Genomic DNA, 20,339 nt, shown 5'->3' on the forward strand with positions numbered 1-20,339 from the left:
GTTAAAATTTCAGTAAATTATCGGAAGTGATGATCCCATCAATGAATAGACCAACTATCAATTTACTAAAAAATTATTAGGAAGATACCTTCAGGACGCTCAATCATGTGTCACCTCTCCATTCGTCACATCCTTAGAAGTAGAAGATCTTTATGTCAGCAAATCGCGCACGAAGTCCTCAGTCCCGGTCCGAGGTTCACTTTCTAGGTCCAAAAAGAATTTAAGGGGGGAAGAGAGAGCGTGCGTGTAAAAAGGGAAAGGGCAATAGTGTAATCTGGGAACAAGAACAGATGCCAGAGAAGATGGTGTCTCTCTGCACCTCATAAAGTAGAAAGGAATATTACAACCAAAAAGATAAAAAAGGAAAAGAACTGTCAGTATAACCCACACCCGCGCCCACACCCCCTATCCCCACCCCAAAAGACCCAACATAATATAATGTACTCCTTATTATTCGTTACTTGGTGGTGTCATCATCTTCTGATAATTTATTATTTATCATCTTATTTATTTATCTTGATTTCTTTATTATTTCTTTATTTATTTTAATTTGCCTCCCCCTCTATCGATCGTCCTGAGAACTTCGTATGGAAAGTTTACACGAGTCCTTTAATTAGCGGCAGGATATGCTCTCTGTCTCTCTTCTATTCCCTCTTCGCTTCTTCTCTGGCTAGGGCTTTCTCTTCTTTGTTTCTCAGCTAGTATCCTTGTTTCCTCTGCTCTCTCTGCCTGCCTTTCTCTATCTCATTCTCCATGGCTGCAACGGCTCTCAGAGAGCAACTCAATGGATTGGTGAACTCCATGTTTGCGGAGGTAATCTAATCCTTTCTGTGTATCTGATTTGGCTTTTTGGTATTTAGGTTTTTCACTTTTGGGGTTTCTTGTGTGAAAATTTTGTACTATTTTGTTTGCGATCTTTTGTTCTCTTGTTGGCTTTGATTACTGATTTTGATCGACTGATTAAGTAATCTGCTTCTAGATCTCAAGGAAGTTTCTTTCAGTGTTTTTTTTAAGCCTCTTGGATCATCAAACTCGATTTGTTTGAAATTTTCGTTTCTCTTTGGTTTCCATCTGTTTATACGTTAATGCTTCGAAAAAACTCGTCTTCGATTCGATGGCTTAAGATTTTCGTTGTTTTTTTTTTTTAATTAATATTTGATTTTAGTGGACTAGGAGCGAGGACTGTTATGACGCAAAAGATTATGACAATTTTGTGTCACTAGCGATTCACTTTTGTTGTTTCAGGGATTGTTGGATCAACAGTTCCAGCAGCTTCAGATGCTACAAGATGGGAGCACGCCTGGCTTCGTGGCAGAGGTGGTGACCTTGTTCTGCGAGGATTCAGAAAGGATACTTACAGAGCTGACCAAATTAATGTATTGTCCTTTGTGTTTGCTTGTCATATCTGTTTGGGCATAGATTTCGAGCTCTTTTTGCTTGATTTACTTGATTCGGAAATGGTTCCACATGTTTATTGTGCAGGGATCAAGCTCTTGTTGATTACTCCAAGGTGGACGCTTACGTTCACCAACTCAAGGGGAGCAGCTCTAGGTTACTGTCCTTTTCCTTTTTATTTTTTCTTCCATATTTCTTTTTTTTAATGGCTGCTTTCATGAAAGGATTGACATAATTTCCGACCTTGCTTTATGCAAAAGATTTTTTGAGACAATCATTTGGCTGCTCCTGATGTGCCATAACCCTTCTCCTTCTGTTGTTACTCCATTGTTACTGGAGATCATTTCATAGCTTAGAATTCTAAAGAAAGAATTGGCTGTTCGTTATGATAGTTCTGCATTGATTATATATAAAACAATGAATTAAAGGTGTAAAATTCGTTTTCTAGTATTACTTATCATATCCATTTCTGTCTCTCTTTTGTTTTTATTAATTGCTGAAATCATTGCATCTATAGCCTTAACTGAATGTGCCATTCTAACGATAAAACTCATTTAAGCATAGTATTATTTTGTGGTTCTGAATTTCTCAAATTTGTTGTTATAATCTTTTAGGTTTTGTCTTGACTGGTTATTCACCTCTTTGAGTTTTTAAATCTTTTGTTGGTGTGACGGGACTAGGGAAGCCTAGCCCCCCCCCCCCCCCACACACACACAGACATATCTCTCTCTCTCGGTTGCTCGCTAACTCTCTTTTTCTCTCTCAGGGGAAGGGGCAAAGAGGTGCTGCCTTAGTTCTAGGAATCTTCCTCTTAGGGTGCTGCACTTGCTTCAAAATCCCGGAAAACTTCCTCTTAGAGTGTGGAGAAGACTCATCCCTAAAAGCTCTTCCTCACACCCATACTTAAGTTTGGTCTACTTGAAAATCTCCTTGAAAAACTCATTCCTGCATCTGCATCTTTACTAAAAGCTTCATGGATACACACTTGTGAAGGCAACCTTGAAAAAGCTTTCATGCTATATCTAATATGATGTAGAAGATGCATAAAAATTTACACCTAAAGATTACTAAAGGATGTGAGGTGAAAGGGAATGGAGTTTTTGGAGCTGCAAAACCCAAGTCTTCCAAGCAAGGCTGGCTTCACATAGAGTTGTCCATACCTGACAAATTGAGAAGATAATAAAAATATTAAGCAAAAAAAAAGCCAAGAGTGGAAGGCCTGAGGCTTTCGACTGCATGCTGGCCCATGGACTTTCCCATCAAATATAGAGATTCATGACTTTAGCAATCTAGATACTATGGTGGTTATTGTGCACGAATAACGCAGCTGGGACTAATTGACCTCCATCCAATGAATGCTGTTTTCGTAATGTTGTGACAAGCACATTGCCAATGTTGAAACAACCTTCTGTTCATGTTCAGATCATGCTAGAAATCATTTATTTAATTTAATTAGCATATGGACATGCAGGTTCAGGATCATACTTAGTGTGTATAAACTGTATATATCTGATATCTCCTTCTGAGTTCTTATTTTGTGCTTCATTCTATATTGAGGACTTTGTCTAACATGTTTCTAAGTGGGGCCCCTATTTTGCAGCGTGGGTGCTCAGAATGTGAAACTGGCGTGCATTCAATTCCGACAATTCTGTGAGGAGAATAACAAGGAAGGGTCAGTATTAGCATATTTTTTCAGTTCCTTTTAAATCACAGATAATTTACTTTTTATTCTCAAACTTATCATGTTAAACTAATTCTAGTTTTAAACATAACTTACTGGATTTTCTTTTTATAATTTTTTGCAACTTATATGATCTTTTATTAGTTGCCTGTCCTGCCTTTTTATATTCCAGTACAGCTGAAACTCACCAATGTGCAAAATCTGCAATTTAGTCAACTTTTCTTTGCAAAGCCTGGTAAATATATTCTGTAAAATTTGTTGAATGATGTATGAATTTAGGATGGTTTCATGCATCTTCTCTCTCTTTTTTTAGCATAAGATTTTTCTCTGATTTCTTCAGCATAGCATTTATGAAAGCTTTATAAAATCATGAGTTAGAGGGCTTGGGTGTCTGACCATTGATCCCTCTGGACAGAAAACGGTTAAGTTTTATAGACAAACTTTACTATCAAAGAATACTGTACCATATTACACAAAAAAAAATTCTAATCAGATCTTCCTGCATTGCTACTTCAACACATGGAAATACCAGTGATGCAGGACAGTCTTAAAAGGAACCTACTATTCGAAAAAGTGGCCCCATAAAAAGAAAAAAATGTCAAACCACCTTAGGTGCACAGTCAACCTAATGTCAGCCTGTGCCAAAGTGATTGATTGCTATAGTCACATCATAAACTTATTTTTCCTTAGGAAAAAATAGAAATTCATCTAGATAGATGGATATGCTGATGGGACCAGACTCGTGTTGAGGATATCTGTCTTATTGCCTTCATATGTCATGCATCATAGGAGAGGTAGCAGCTAGACTTGGACCTAGGGCCTTCTGACAACAAGGATAAAAACTGCTGGAAATTTCACTTCACACCTAAGTTTTGATTAAAGTTGAAGGGTGAAAGATGGACTTTCAAAGAATAACTTATAACAGATGTGGTTGTGAATCCAAAGGATATGAAACTAGAAAGTTTGAGAGTACTTCCTTACCAAGTTCAAATTGCAAGATGATATTATAAGGGGAACTCTGATGTGTGTGACTCAAACATTGAGTTTCACTCTATTTCATTGTTCCTTTTCCTCTGCCTTTGAATTTTATCTTGATTATCTGTGACTCCACCACAGGGCCCATAGTGGAGAAGATACCTGCATTTCCAGGCACTTTTCTCATTCTTCTGCATGAGGCAGCACTTATTCTGGCATTTTCTAGTCCCTTTTGGTGGGCTAACATTATGTTAAACAAATGATTTGAAGAGGCTCTGGAACAGCTGACTTGTGCGGCAGGGGTTAAATCTCAATAGAGGGCTAGGTAGCCATTGGTAGAATTAAGTTTGAGAATTGGTATTTGAAGGAAAAGAGTGGAACAAAACCAGATCTAAAATGAAAAGAAAGTTCAAAATGAAAATATAGGAAGTCTGAGGGGGAAAAGAAGCAAAACATCCACCTTTCCAGAGTACAAAGAAAGTGGTCCCCAAGGAGGTAACACATGCAGCTGTTGCTGATCTATGAAGAGAAGCAGTTGGGTAGGTTTCTTAAAGGAAGGCTCCTTTTAGTGGAAGGTTGCTTGATCTGGAGTTCACTCCTTTTCTAGTTGTCAGTTTCATGAATTATAAAGTCATGGAGCATGCAATTTTTAAATAGTGCCAACAGGGTTGTCCTTATCATACAAATAAGGAATGATCTAGAGATAAAGGAATAACTTAGCAATTAAATGATAGAAAGTAGTGCTTCAATGGTGAATGACTAGTGTTGTGCCTATATGCCTAGGCAGTCCCACCAAGACCTTGGGCGACCACGATGCCGAGGTGCCTAATGCTTTTATAGCTGCCAGGTGAGGCAACTGCCTGAGCACCTAGGTTGGTGCCCAGTCTGGCATATGTTGGTGCCTGGTCTGGCACTTTGCCACTTTTTGATGCAAGGGAGGGTGCCTATTTATGATATCATTTATCACTTTAAATTCCAGCCATGAGTCTTCATGTTTATAGTACAAAATTTAGTTGCTACGTAGTAATTTGGGGTATATTTAATGAATATATTTTTTTTGCATGTATTTTCCATGAAGAAAATTCATGTATCTGCTATTACTTGATTTTAAAAAGCAAGAACATAAAATTTATTAATTATTGGATATTTTTTAACTCCAGGCAGTCTGCTTGATTGTAGCCTAGGCATTTCATGAGCATTTCCTAGGCATTTTGACAAACTTGCAAATAACCTCAAGCTCTTACATTGGTTGGGAGAAATTCTTTATAGATCTCATTGACCATTTCAGGAGCAAAGAAGTCACTGAATGGTAATAGAGGTGTAGGAGTATTTTTAGCATTTCTTCACAATCACTTATGATGTTGTGGAACCATGAAATTGGGATCTTAACATGCAGCAGCACCTGTTTCTTCTCTTGTGATATGCAAATATTTGCTCACTTGATCAACCGAGTTTCTGCTCAAGGCTAGCTAATAAGTTGTTAAGCTTAGCTCCACCTGATTTAGAGTGACCTAGTTTTCTGGGGCTTATAGTTAGCACAGACCACTGGTGTTACCACTATTATATACAAATATAATAATTCAGAGCACCATAAGTCCATAAATAAAGTGAATAGTCCAAATTGCAGGCAAACCTTGACAACAGAATGCGGTTAACCTCTTGGGTGATTTCCAACACTTCATTCATTTTCTTCAAGATCTAGTAGATCGTTAATACCAAGTTTTGAAACCCAACCTCACCTTTGTATGATGCTCGGCTTACTAAAGTATACCAAGGTGTTGTGAGGGTGTACCATACTATACCATGCCATGGTACTCCAGACCTTGGATAAATCATGAGTAGATGAAGGGGCATGCTACAAAACTTACTGTATGGAAACATGAATGGCACACCTCCATACCATGGGGTTTCACACTTCAGCTAATGCCGATGTCCATAGGTTGACATCTTGAGGTTGCATTGAAGAAATTTAGGGGGCAATAAAGGATAGAGAACTTTAATCGGTATGTAGCAGGATATTTTATATTTATCAGGCATATCAGTTTGATACAGGATATATGGAGAATTATTAGAGGAAACTTGGATAAACAAGTCGTAATCAATGGACAGGAAATAACGTCACTTGCTTTTGATGAACTAATTATTAAAAACATGATATTTATCTCCATTATTAAACCTTTGCTGAAAAGTAATTGACTTCAACGCACCAAAATTTATTCTGTAATAATTTCTATATATGTGACAGAAAGTGCGAAGAAGAAATTGAAGGAGGTGGAATGCCTATAGAATGCTATTATATGTTTGTTTTAGAGAAGAGAAGACCAGAGCAATAAGAAAAGGAAAAACAGGAGATGTGCAATAATTTATTATGTAATTGCTTGAGAGGATCACCATGAATGATTACCCTTTCACAAAATCTGTAATTCATTAAATTTGAATTCTACATGTCCCCTCCCTCTCTCTTATTTTACATAGGGCTGATGCATAACATGCCTGGTCTGTCACACAATGTGTGTATGTTGAAATTGAACAATCTGCATATCCCCTTCCTCTCTCATCTCACTTCGGGCTCATCTAAAGTATCCCTCTATATCACCTGCTATGCTTTTATGTCTTTATTATTTTTTCGGTATCTTTCTTTGACTAGAAGTATATATGCATGTCTAGGAAGTCTCCAACCACAATTCCTGCGCCCACTCCATCACAGTTAAAAAGGTTTTAAAATAAATAAAACCAAGATTTTTCTTATTTCTACCATGCTTTAAGCCATGATAATTATAAATGGACCCCAGTGGTTTTTACTACCATTTAAATCAATTTTGTCATATTGGTTGTCTAAATTTACAAAAACTAAACTATTAATGGACTCCAATGAGTGCTGGGCATTTACTTTGTTCATTAATCCTCTTATTATTACCTAAATTGAGATTTGAAACCTTGCTTTTTCCATACTTATTGTATATTTCATGATCTTTTATCAGAGGATTTTTGATTTATACTTTAATGGTGTAGATCTTGTTCTTTATCCCACGAGACTTTATTATTAAATGGGGAACTACAATAATAAACTTTAATCAATGGATGCTCTAGAACTAAAGCTATGTTCATTCAAGGATGAACCTTAACATTGAACCTGCTCAAACACCACCTCTTCTTATTTTACATCTTATATCGTCTCCTTTTTGCAAGGAAACTATGAATGGTTTGGATGAAAATGGAAATGTTCTCTGTGGTTTTAGTTGGGTGGATTCCAAGTTTTTGCTGAAATACAGATGCCACTTTAACTTATATATTCGTTTCCTTCTCCATTTGGAAAGAGAAGTGACATACCTGTTTAGTTGGGCCCACCAGGCACATGATGCTATTTTTATCGATGAATTTAAAATATGGATCTTAAGCATTATTTTTCAAAAAAGACTTCAAATTATATAATGGTTTTAAGGTAATGACTAAGAATTAACACCATTTCATTTGAAGAGACTATTTTGATGCATGTAGAATGTTGAAGATGTCAAAAATGCTGAGTGAAGTTAATTACTGAATCTTCGAAACCTTCCACATACTTGAGTTGATATTGCTATGGATACAGCTCTTATGCTTTCCTTTTCTACTCTCTTAAAAGTAACTGGCATTCATGCCTAATTTATTTGAGGACTTTACCCAAGTTGATGCAAATTTGTTTCCTCATCAGGTGTGTGAGGGCACTGAATGTGGTCAAGCATGAATATTATCGTCTGCGAAGCAAATTTGAGACCATGTTGCAGGTAATTTTGATATGCTAATTTGAATTTTACATTTGGAATTGAGAGCATATCTGAGAAAACCTTTCTTTCGTTTCCATTACGTATTAATTATTTGATGAGTACAGAACTAATTTATATAGAGAGAGATTTCAACTCGCTTGGCTTCACTGGTTCTCTCTCCTTTCATTGAGAAATTTAAAGTTCAACCTCATATTTCCTTTGAATATGGGGTTGTTAGATTTGCTAGCATTTGCATATGTAGGTTGGGTTATGCTTTGCTTCCTCCTTTCTTTCTTTCTATGTATTCTTTATGAGTGAAGCCAGAATTTTGCTAAAACTTCAGCTTTCAATGTTGATGCTTGATCATATCCATCTAGAAACAACATGATATCATCAGGGGTAATTATGGTTTTCCTTGATGTCATATTGAAATTGTGAATTCTACAACATTGATGAGTATCATCATTTTCAATTTGCTCAAAAAGAAAGCAAGGTTGTTCCTTGTTGTCTGTGACTTCTTCTGCGATGCAAATCTGAGAGGAGTTAAATGGTCATCATATACAAAATAGTATAGTTTGTGTTCCTTAGGAGGTGGTGTGGTCTCCAGTTGTCTTCTCTAGAATAGATTTTTTTTTTATGCTTATCTTCATCCAAATCCATATCCAGGTTTCTAACTCAGCTCCCAATAAATGTCATTAAATGGGTGATCCTGGGCCTTTATTGTGATCCATTACATGCAGTGTTGCATGGACGTGAATATGAGAATCAAACTCAAACATGGATCCAGATGTTTGTGCCGGTAACAGGGAAAACTAGCGTACAACCCCTGCGATGCATGGGGTACAATTTTTTTTCCTCTTTTTTCCAAGTGTTCTTGATATGCAAGTTGGTAATATAACAAAATGTACACCAGGGGCTTCCTTGAAAGTGAGACATTACAATGTGTCTATGTAGCGATGGGACAAAAACTGGCAACCACATCATGAATGGATAACTCTACACAAGCTCTTCCATGCAGAAACTTCCATCACTAATACTGACATCGCTGATATCAACCCTGCATGATGCGTAGGGTTCTTTTTTTTTTCCTTTTTCAAATACAATATGATAATATAGAAAATTATGATAAATAGAAAGCTTTAATAGCCAAATTTCTATTGCACAATAGCGGTGATCTTTAATGATGTCCCAGCATTTTAATACTAGCACTATGTGGCAAATGGAGAAGTTTGCAGAACTGAGCCTCCATATGTATAATAGAAGAGAGATATGGGATACTTAGAATAACCTATAAATTTAACTAAATTACATATATACCTTTAAATATTATCTATTTAAACACTAAAAGGAAGATATTAAAAAGGCATTGTTTGTTAAGATCTTTTAATATACATCTCTTTTCTGAACTTTCTAATTAATTTAAGCATACTAACAAAATAATATTTTGCAAAGATGTTATAATATTCATATTCTTAGAAAATCTCGAAAAAGAACTACTACTCACTCCTAATATCAAATTTGAGGATTAAACTCGTTGTTAGAAGAGTTCAATTCTCTTCCAATCTTTAAAAGTATCTTCAAATTCGTAAGTATCCAAGTATCCGATATATATCCAACTCATAGATGTCCAACATGGATTTTTGGAACTAGACATGAGGTAACACTGCTTGCATGCATTCCTCATTATAGATGTTCTTCTCAAATTGTTTTAAATTGTGATCATTGAGCCCTTCTTATGAGCCCTTAAGTGCATTCCTTATAAAGGATGTTACCGCATTTTCTTTAGTCTTCTTGTCTTGCAGCTTTACTAGATAACTGAATGAGGTTGAGTCGACACTTGCATAATAAGAATATTTTCTGATAGCAGTGTTAATAGTTAACTTTGAAAATTCCCATGATAACATGGACTCATGTTGACATCATGGTTACCTTTGTATAAATTCATCATCTGTTTTTACAGTGCGGACACTGAATACAGGAATCAGTAGTGAGGTAGTTTGGTGGATTTTTCTCATATGTTTTCATCATTAGTTGAATGATCAGCAAAACTGTTTTGAGATACTTGTAATTTATTAAATTTGTGTACCAGTTTATTGATCGTAGCCGACCACAACTAGTTTGAGATTAGGGCTTAGTTGCATTGAGTTCCTGTTTATTAATCTCTGGTTTCTCATGGACTTTTTTTTTTTAATGCAGCTGGAGAGCAGAATTCAAGCTTATGAGAATAAACAGCAAAATTAGAAGACTGAATTTCTGGTGATATGATCTCGGTAGCTTCTTGTTTCTTTAAGTTATAGGACATCTGTAGTGACCTGAAATAACTGTACAACGAGCACATGGTGAGATGTGTAAGTTCTGTTTCATAAATTAAGTCAAAAATTCTGCAGGATTGTTGACAATTGAACTGTCATGGCCTCTATCATTTCCAAATTTGGTTCTGTAAATTTATTTTATCTTTCAAAATGGGCGATAATGCTTGATCAGCATTTGAAACCAGTGTCAGTGTTTTTAGTTTTTGGATCAAGATTCAGCAGGAAGCTCGTTAGTTTTGGTGGTCCACCCATGTAAATTGTTGCCATGTAGCATTCTGGATGATGAGTGCTTGTTGTCTTGTCTTGCGCTGGCTTCTTTGCACAAGGAACAGGATGATGAAATCTTTCCGGATGGAACAGTGATGGCAGTTTTCTTTAGCATATACATTTCAGAAGGCTTTTGTTTGAGGTTTGCTGACATAATGCTCTGACAAGCAATATTTGTGCAATCTGCATGCATGCTAACAAAAGTGCTGTGTTGTCTGTGTGCTGGTACCTGCATGTGGTGGGTGGGCGGGTGGGTTGGAGTAGAGGTTTTGGATATGTATTGGCTTTGGATTCTCGAATTCCCAATCCAAACCCAAATCGACCTGAACCCATTTAGTAGTACTGCACGATATTTCAAAACCTTTATTGAATATATAAAGAAAAAAAAGATTAGTCTTCTCTCATGATATGATTTGTCATTAGGGATTATAATTATATATGGTTGTCGATTGAATCCTGTGCAATATATTTTGATGATGTTTACATGATGCTTGCTACTATGTGTATAATATATTTATGATATAATGAGACAATCAATTTACCATGGTTACCATAATACGTGCTTCGGTTATTTTTGACCCAATTTGAACCAAAAATTTGGAGTGATAAAATTTTTGCCACCATGATTGCATCTAAAGGAACTGGATTAGGTTTACGTACAATTTCTTAATCCAAATCAAAAATGAATTAGATTTTGGTCGTGCCTATCGCCGAGCGAAACTGACCCGGTTGCAACAATAGAGGTGTATCGTAGGCTTTGATCTGTTAGCTCCCATATCATAATATATTTGCGTAAGGACACATACATATATATGCATATATATATATATATATATATATATATATATATATACATATATATATACATATATATATATATATATATATATATATGGTGCAAAAATTCGTTTGCGCCGGAGAGGCTGGAGTCGAGGGAGTCGCGGTCGCCGTCGGGACCTGCAAAGGAAGTCTAAATCGGAGGTGGGGTTGCTCCGGCAAGACCCTCCGACGCTCAAGTCAGTTCTCTGCCTCAACAAGAATGGAGTGCTCGAACGGAGAATTTAGCAGAGTTTTGAGGTAAAAACTAAGAGCTTATTGAATAACGTATCTGGGGTTTTCCTTTTATAGACGGGGAGGGCAACAGATTGATAGCGACGCCTGTAACCATCTGGTAGTGGGCCGCCCAGAGTCAGGAGGAATTTATTGCGGAGAGTAGTGGAGTGGGGTCGTGGCTATCGCCGTGGCTCGCCACGTGGGATCAGTTACGGGGAGTGGAGCGGCGTCTGCTGTCGTGACTCATCTGGGGGTGGTGGAATCGCACAGGATCCGCCGCAGGGAGTGGAGCAGAATCATGGCCGTTAATACGGCCTGTCAGGGAGTAATGGAGCTGCTTAGGGCCCGCCGCAGAGAGTGGAGCAGTGTTGTCCGTTATTGTGGCCTGCCAGGGGGTCCAGACTCGTCAGCCGAAGTTCGGTTGGAGTTGGTGACGGAGCCCGGCTCCCGTAGGAGTCCGGGCGAGGTCTTCCCATAGTCGGAATAGAAGATGGAGTCTGGCTTCCATAGGAACCTGGACGAAGTCCACTTGCAGTCGGTCGAGTCGAGGATGAAGTTCGGCTCCCGTAGGAGTCGGGATGAAGTCCTCCTGCAATTAAAGTCAAAGGCGAAGTCCGGCCCCCGTAGGAGTCCGGACAAGGCGTAACAGCAGTTGATGTTGAGGACGGAGCCCGGCTCCCGTAGGAGTCTGGACGAAGTCCTCTCGGAGTCGAAGTCGTGGGCGGAGCCCGGCTCTCGTAGGAGTCCGGGCGGAGTCCTCTCGGAGTCAAAGTCGTGGGCGGAGCCCGACTCCCGTAGGAGTCCAGGCGGAGTCCTCTCGGAGTCGAAGTCGTGGGCGAAGCCCGGCTCCCGTAGGAGTCCGGGTGGAGTCCCCCTGCAATTGAAGTCAGGTACGAAGTCCGGCTCCCGTAGGAGTCCGGACGGAGCTTACCGGTAGTTGAAGTTGGCGACGAAGCCTGGCTCCCGTAGGAGTCCAAGCGGAGAGTCCCTCTTGAAGTTGGAGTTGTGGGCGGAGCCCGGCTCCCGTAGGAGTCCGGGCGGAGTCCTCTCGGAGTCGAAGTCGTGGGCGAAGCCCGGCTCCCGTAGGAGTCCGGGCGGAGTCCCCCTGCAATTGAAGTCAGGTACGAAGTCCGACTCCCGTAGGAGTCCAGACAGAGCTTACCGGTAGTTGAAGTTGGCGACGAAGCCTGGCTCCCGTAGGAGTCCGGGCGGAGAGTCCCTCTTGAAGTTGGAGTTGTAGACGGAGCCCGGCTCCCGTAGGAGTCCGGGCGGAGTCCTCTCGGAGTCGAAGTCATGGGCGGAGCCCGGCTCCCGTAGGAGTCCGGGCGGAGTCCTCTCGGAGTCGAAGTCGTGGGCGAAGTCCAGCTCCCGTAGGAGTCCGGGCGGAGTCCCCCTGCAATTGAAGTCAGGTACGAAGTCCGGCTCCCGTAGGAGTCCGGACGGAGCTTATCGGTAGTTGAAGTTGGCGATGAAGCCTGGCTCCCGTAGGAGTCCGGGCGGAGAGTCCCTCTTGAAGTTGGAGTTGTGGGCGGAGCCCGGCTCCCGTAGGAGTCCGGGCGGAGTCCTCTCGGAGTCGAAGTCGTGGGCGGAGCCCGGCTCCCGTAGGAGTCCGGGCGGAGTCCGCAAGGGCTAATCCTGTTGAGAACTTCGGCTGTGGGTATTTTATACCCAACACTAGTCCCCCTACTTCCGAGTTTGAGTTTCGAATGAAGGAAGTACAGAGAGATTGGCATGGCCGAAGTTGTCCCCTCGAATCCTGCGCACAACCGTCCTTAGATATGTCGGCATTTAATGTGCGCACGCCAGAGCCCTTTTTCCGGTTAGGGCGACCTGAGGAGTCTTTTCGGAACTCCCGCCGAAACGTGAGCCCAAGCGTCGCGCTATGGAAATTTACGAACAGTCAATCCTCGATAGCGGCGAGTGAGACACGCGGGACACGTGGTAAGCACCGGTTGGCCTAGGGACACCAGCCGCCATAATTGCGCTAAGATCCGCTGCCTATTTAAACCCCCTACCCTTCCTTCGGGGCTTCATTCTGCCAAAAGGACGGCACCTTTCTTTCGTCTGAGAGCCTAGCTACTCAGCCACTTCCTTGGTGCCCCTGCCAACTCCGAGCATCCTCCGCACCGGTCCTTGCCGTCTTCAGCCCCCCTATTCCTCTCCAAGGGGTTTCCCCGTCATGTCCTTCACCCCGGAGGTCATCCTCAAGGGGATGTCAAGGGCTTGGAGGAAGGCAAGGAGGAGAACAGCGGTCGGTGAGTTCTCCGGCCATCGAGCGGCCGCTGAGGGTCCCCGTCATTTCGAAGGGGGCTCGAGGAAGAATTCCTTCGACAACAGGGGTTTAATAACAGGGGCCGTCGGTAAAGGCATTCTGCCCGAGAATTTTGGAGTAGCAAGATAGGGTGATACCGGTCAAGAGGGCAGAGCTGTCGTCACAAGCTGTGGCGGGATCCTTGATGTCGTCGAGGCCGAGGGACTAGAAGCGGTCGACGTCGACGGTGGGGCAGTGAAACTTGTTGCGGGGACGGTGGAAGTAGCGCATGCCGACCTTGCCGGAGCATTTTGGATGGTGGCTGTCACGGAGCATTCGATGATGACGCATATCTCTGGTGCCGCCGCTGCCCCCGGGGTGACTCCGGTTCTTCTTGAAACAGGTCTTCGTCGCCGCTGCCGTTGCCCCTACCGCCCCCGGGAATCTATCCCATCCTTTTTCCCCTAAGATTGGGACTTCGGAGGTGGAGCGAAACAAGGCGGGGCGAAAGCCGATGGGCCCGTCACACGCACTGGACAACGCGGCTGGGAAGGACAGAAATGGGAAGAGAAGTTTGTAGCTTGAAGCAGCTTCTGGTGTATCCTTTCCAAACCGTGTTCGCGAGACTTGCAATGATGTATATTTTTTTCCTGGCCCACCGGGTCTTGTAACGTACATCTTGTTAATTGAAAAATGAAAAGGAGATTTTGTTACCTCGTCCGCATCTTGCATCGAATAGTTGTCTGTCGAACTTCTTTATTCTTCTTTCTTCTCTCTTCCTCCTTTTCATTTTTTCCTTTTCTCTTTTTTTTTTTACGTCATCCTAAGGTCGCCGGTGGCCCCTTTTATTCGTGTTGGATTGTCATTTGCCGAGCTCCTTTTCGATTTTTACGCCGTTCGAAGGTACCCGATTGCCATTGCACCAACCCATCTTTTCCGTCAATGGTCGCAGGCTCGCCTGGGGCCATTCGGGCTTGGGGTCCCTCTTAGGGCTTGAGTTCGGGGGTCCGAGCTTCTGTCACCCTGAGTAAGTTGTCCTATTTTGCATCGAAAGCTTCCTTGAAAGCTGGGACTCCCGATGGGAGCCCCAGTCCTTGCTGTGACAGGGTTTTCTGCACCTTGGCCGCTGTTTGTTTTCCAATCGTCGCTGTTGTGGTCCATTGCCTTCCTTTTTCCTTTTCGCTTGGAGTTTTTCTCCGCTGAAGTCGAGACGAAGTTCGGCTCCCGTGGGAGTCTGGACGAAGAACACTATCTGTTGAAGTTGGTGACGAAGTCCGGCTCCCGTAGGAGTCCGGGTGGAGAGTCCCTCTTGAAGTTGGAGTTGTGGGCGGAGCCCGGCTCCCGTAGGAGTCCGGGTGGAGTCCCCTGCAATTGAAGTCAGGTACGAAGTCCGGCTTCCGTAGGAGTCCGGACGGAGCTTACCAGTAGTTGAAGTTGGCGACGGAGCCCGGCTCCCGTGGGAGTCCGGGCGGGGGCCTTCTTGAGGTAGAAGTCGCAGACGGAGTCTGGCTCCCGTAGGAGTCCGGGCCTTCGGCTTTGCTCGAGCTAGGGCGAGGTTCTCCTTCTGTTCTTAACAGGGCTGTGGGGGCGCATATGGGCGTTGCAGGGCCTCTCCCCCCATCCGGTCTAAATGGAACCGGGCCTTCGACTTTGCTCAAGTTAGGGCGAGGTTCTCCTCCTGTCCCTAACAGGGCTGTGGGGGCGCATATGGGCGTTGCAGGGCCTCTCCCCCATCCGGTCTAAATGAAATCGGGCCTTCGACTTTGCTCAAGTTAGGGCGAGGTTCTCCTCCTGTCCCTAACAGGACTGTGGGGGCGCATATGGGCGTTGCAGGGCCTCTCCCCCATCCGGTCTAAATGGAACCGGGCCTTCGACTTTGCTCAAGTTAGGGCGAGGTTCTCCTCCTGTCCCTAACAGGACTGTGGGGGCGCATATGGGCGTTGCAGGGCCTCTCCCCCCATCCGGTCTAAATGGAACCGGGCCTTCGACTTTGTCGGGACGACGTTTCCCCTTCGTTTCTGATACAGTTTGTGCGAATTGTTCAAAGACATACAGGTATGCAACTTTCAATTAAAATGAAGTTATTGGTAGTACACCCGTAATTTTTCGAGCTCCACGATCGCGGGAGGTCGGCTCCTCCGAGTTCCTTAAGATAATAAGTTCCTGGCTAGACTACTTCTTTAACTTCATATGGTCCTTCCCAGTTTGGGGCAGTTTTCCCCAGTCCTGAGGTTGCGAGACAGCAGCTCGTCGAAGCACTAGATCTCCTGCTTTAAAGGCTTTGTTCTTGACCCGGGCATTGTAATATCGAGCAACTTTCTGTCTGTAGGCTGCCATTCGAACCTGAGCAATCTCCGTCTTTCTTCCAGCAGGTCGAGGTTGGCTCTAAGACTTTGTGAATTTTGATGTTCGTCGAATGCCACGACTCATGCCGACGGAAGTTTAAGCTCGATTGGGATGACGGCTTCCGTACCGAAGGCTAAAGCAAAGGGGGTCTCCCCCGTAGGTAGCCTCTGGGTAGTTCGATACGCCCACAGCACATGATAAAGCTCGTCCGCCCAAGTTCCCTTCGCTTTTTCAAGCCTTGTCTTAATCCCCTGCAAAAGGGTTCTGTTAGTCACCTCAGCTTCGCCGTTCGCCTGGGGATGGGCTACTGATGTGAAGTTGTGGAAGATGTTTAGATCTTCACAGAATTCGGCAATTTTGCTCCCGCAAATTGCCGTCCATTATCAGTGATTAGGGTTCTAGGCAGACCGAACCTACACACGATCGACTTCCAGACGAAATCTTGCACTTTTGCTTCTGTGATTTTCGCTAGTGGTTCGGCTTCAACCCATTTGGTGAAGTAGTCGATCGCTACAAGGAGGAACTTCCTTTGCCCAGACGCCATGGGAAAGGGGCCAAGGATATCCATCCCCCATTGTGCAAAAGGCCATGGGGCACTCAAGGGTGTGAGCTCAGTGGCGGGCTGTCTCTGGACGTTGGCGTATCTCTGGCATCGATCACACTTTTTGACATATTCAATCGAATATGATGCATCGTTGGCCAGTAATATCCTTGGCGGAGCAACTTGTGGGATAAAGATCTAGCCCCCAAATGGTTTCCGCAAATTCCTTCATGTACTTCCCACAAGGCGTAGTCAGCTTCCGAGGGCCGGAGACATTTTAAGAGGGGTAAAGAGTATGATCTCTTGTACAATTTGCCCTCATAAAGGAGGTATCTAGAGGCTTGATTTCGGAGCTTCCGAGCTTCTTTCGCATCCTGGGGGAGGACTCCATCTCTGAGATAGATTATCAGTGGGTCGATCCAGCTGGGTTCGTGGTCAATCTCCATCACGGGCCGCGACTCTTCTGTACTCGGGTGCTTCAGAACTTCAAAGAGAATGCCTTTGGGCAACTCGGCCGGAGCCAACGTTGCCAGCTTGGAGAGAAGGTCAGCTCTGGCATTCTCCAATCTTGGAATCTGCCTAATATTGAAGCTGCTAAAGGCGGGGGTAAGCTCCTTTACTTTCTCAAGGTATTTGGCCATACTGTCCTCCCGCGCTTCATAACTCCCGCTGACTTGTCCCACCACCAGTTGGGAGTCGCTGTGTACCCGGAGTTGACCTATTCCCAGCTCTTTGGCGATCCTTAGTCCTGCGATCAGAGCTTCATATTCCGCTCCATTATTTGTTGCGGGGAACTCGAAACGCAGAGCGTACTCCGCGATGACTCCCTCTGGACTGACCAAGATCAGACCTGCACCTGCGCCCGACATGTTGGAAGATCCGTCCACATAGAGGGTCCAAAAGCGATCGGAGGGATTGGCCTCTTCGTTGGGGGAGTTCGGTTGAGACTTCAGGTCGTCAACTTTGCTTTGCTCAGGTTCAGCCTCCTCTGGGATGGTGCACTCTACTATGAAATCTGCCAGTATTTGGGCCTTCACTGCTGGTCTGGGTCGGTAGTTGATGTCGAATTCTGTGAGCTCGATCGTCCATTTTGTCATTCTCCGGAGGTGTCCGCCCGGTGCAAAACCGCCTTGATCGGTTGATTGGTGAGTAGCGTCACGGTGTGCCCTTGAAAGTAGGGTCGGAGCCTCCGAGCTGCAATCAACAAGGCGTAAGTCAGTTTTTCTAATTTGGTGTACCTGGTCTCGACGTCCCTCAGCGCCGGCTAACGTAGTAGACTGGTCACTGGACTTTCGCTTCTTCTTTGACAAGGACGGCCGCGAGGGCCATGGGAGAGACCGCTAGGTATAAAAATAGTTCCTCCCCAGGTTCAGGCTTTGCCAACAGCGGGGGTGAGCCAAGGTAGCTTCTTAACTCTTCGAACGCCTGTTGGCACTCAGAGGTCCAACAGAAGTTCTTCGGCTGCTTGAGGGTTTGAAAGAAGGGCAAGCACCGTTCGGCCGACCTTGCGACGAAGCGATTAAGGGCCGCTATCCTCCCGTGAGGCGCTGAACCTCTTTGATCGATTTTGGGGCGGCCATCTCCTGGATGGCGCGAATTTTCTCTGGATTGGCCTCGATCCCACGCCCTGATACCATGAAGCCCAGAACTTTCCTGAGGTTACTCCGAAAGCGCATTTAGTGGGGTTCAGCTTCATTCTATATTTTCGGAGAGCGTCGAAGGTCTCCTCGAGGTCGGCGACATGATTTCTGGAAGACTTGCTTTTTACGAGCATATCGTCCACGTAGACCTCCATGTTTCGGCCGATCTGCTCTTTGAAGATTTTGTTCACCAACCGTTGGTAGGTTGCGCCCGCATTCTTGAGGCCGAAAGGCATGACCCTGTAACAGTAAAGGCCACTATTAGTGATGAAAGCTGTCTTCTCTTCGTCTTCCGACGCCATTCTAATTTGATTATAGCCGGAGAACGCGTCCATAAAGGTGAGGAGCTCATGGCCTGAGGTCGCGTCCACCAGTTGGTCGATTCTGAGAAGGGAGTAGCTGTCCTTTGGACAAGCCTTATTCAGCTTTTTGAAGTCTATGCACATCCTCCACTTACCGTTTGCTTTTTTGACCAGGACAACATTGGAAATCCAATCAGGATAATTGACTTCCTTAATGAATCCGGCCTTGAGGAGCTTATCCACTTCCTCGGCTATCGCCTTCTGCCTCTCCGGGGCATGACTCTGGATTTTTTCTTTCATTGGTCGATGCTTTGGATCGACGGCCAGATGATGCTCCATGACTTCCGTGTCAATCCCCGGCATGTCCGCTGGAACCCAAGCGAAAACGTCCGCATTTCTTCGTAGAAAATCAATGAGACGCGTCCGCACCTCCTCCCCCAGGTTGGAGCCGATTAGCGCTACATGCTCCGCGTTCCCATCATTCAAAGGGATCGGTACCAGATCTTCGATTGGGGGCCCCTCTCTTCGGTGAGGTCATCGCGAGCATCTAGTCCATCGACGGGACAGGGGTCAGATTGATCGCTTCTTTGCAAGGCGATGTTGTAGCAGTGTCTGGCCAGGGCTTGGTCTCCCCGGACCTCTCCGATCCCCTGGTTGGTGGGGAACTTCAACTTCAAATGGTAGGTTGATACGACAGCTCGGAGAGCATTGAGGCCAGGTCGGTCGAGGATTGCATTGTAGGCGGATGGCGCCTTCACCACCAAGAAATTCACCAGAGCCCTGGATTGCTTTGGATATTGACCCACGGCCACAGTCAAAGTTATCATCCCTTCCGTCGGAACGGCGTCACCGGTAAACCCTACTAAGGGGGAGCTAATTGGCCTCAGATGACCATTAAGAGTGGACATTCTTGAAAAGGCGTCGTAGAACAAGATGTCGGCCGAACTTCCGTTGTCGACAAGAATGCGACGGACGTCGTAATTTGCTATATTCAAGGAAACTACGACTGCGTCGTTATGAGGGAATTGGACTCCCTGGGTGTCTTCTTCGGTAAAGGTTATGGGTTCTTCAACCTTTTGCCGCTTGGGGGATACAGCCGGTATGTTGGTTGTTTCTCGCTGGGATCCTCCCGAGATGGTGTTGACGGAATCCGTCAGAGGCCGATCGTCCGGCCACCCCATGTCGGCGACCATAGCCGGAGGATGCGGGGCCTGGGAAACTAGGGGCGAGACCGGGGTCCGAGATATGGCTGCGGAGGCCGTGGGCAGTTGTGCGAATGTCTCGCGAGAAGGCATCAGGTGAGGATCCAGTGGGGGAAAGGAGGAGTGGGTGCCGGATAAGATGACCGGAGGCGGATCCGTTGAGCGCTCCTTTAAGAACAAGGGTACTGCGAAGACACAGCCCTTCCTCTAGCGCCAATCCTGTTGGTGCAAAAATCCGCTTGCGCCGGAGAGGCTGGAGTCGAGGGAGTCGCGGTCGCCGTCGGGACCTGCAAAGGAAGTCTAAACCGGAGGTGGGGTTGCTCCGGCAAGACCCTCCGACGCTCAAGTCAGTTCTCTGCCTCAACAAGAATGGAGTGCTCGAACGGAGAATTTAGCAGAGTTTTGAGGTAAAAACTAAGAGCTTATTGAATAACGTATCTGGGGTTTCCTTTTATAGACGGAGAGGGCAACAGATTGATAGCGACGCCTGTAACCGTCTGGTAGTGGCCGCCCAGAGTCAGGAGGAATTTATTGCGGAGAGTAGTGGAGTGGGTCGTGGCTATCGCGTGGCTCGCCACGTGGGATCAGTTACGGGGAGTGGAGCGGCGTCTGCTGTCGTGACTCATCTGGG

The 20,339-nt window shown here is 44.6% G+C and overlaps 1 protein-coding gene across 1 annotated transcript; it reads left to right on the plus strand.

Moving 5' to 3' along the window:
• The first annotated feature begins 577 nt into the window (after positions 1-577).
• Positions 578-10,290, plus strand: LOC105061387 (histidine-containing phosphotransfer protein 2). Its single transcript, XM_010945411.4, has 6 exons — positions 578-813; positions 1,246-1,376; positions 1,483-1,551; positions 2,996-3,067; positions 7,743-7,815; positions 9,991-10,290. Exons 1-6 carry the CDS (start codon positions 754-756, stop codon positions 10,033-10,035), a joined length of 450 nt encoding a protein of 149 aa, XP_010943713.1. The 5' UTR covers positions 578-753; the 3' UTR covers positions 10,036-10,290.
• The last annotated feature ends 10,049 nt before the right edge of the window (positions 10,291-20,339 follow it).

This window comes from Elaeis guineensis, chromosome 7, assembly GCF_000442705.2.
Source record: "Elaeis guineensis isolate ETL-2024a chromosome 7, EG11, whole genome shotgun sequence".
In the NCBI taxonomy this organism is placed as follows: Eukaryota; Viridiplantae; Streptophyta; class Magnoliopsida; order Arecales; family Arecaceae; genus Elaeis; species Elaeis guineensis.

Excerpts from the sequence above, each read along its gene's own strand:
- LOC105061387 (XM_010945411.4), top strand. The coding sequence starts at position 754 with ATGGCTGCAACGGCTCTCAGAGAGCAACTCAATGGATTGGTGAACTCC. Across the intron at positions 1,377-1,482 it reads ACAGAGCTGACCAAATTAAT|GGATCAAGCTCTTGTTGATT; the intron begins GTATTGTCCTTT and ends TTTATTGTGCAG. Across the intron at positions 3,068-7,742 it reads GAGGAGAATAACAAGGAAGG|GTGTGTGAGGGCACTGAATG; the intron begins GTCAGTATTAGC and ends TTTCCTCATCAG.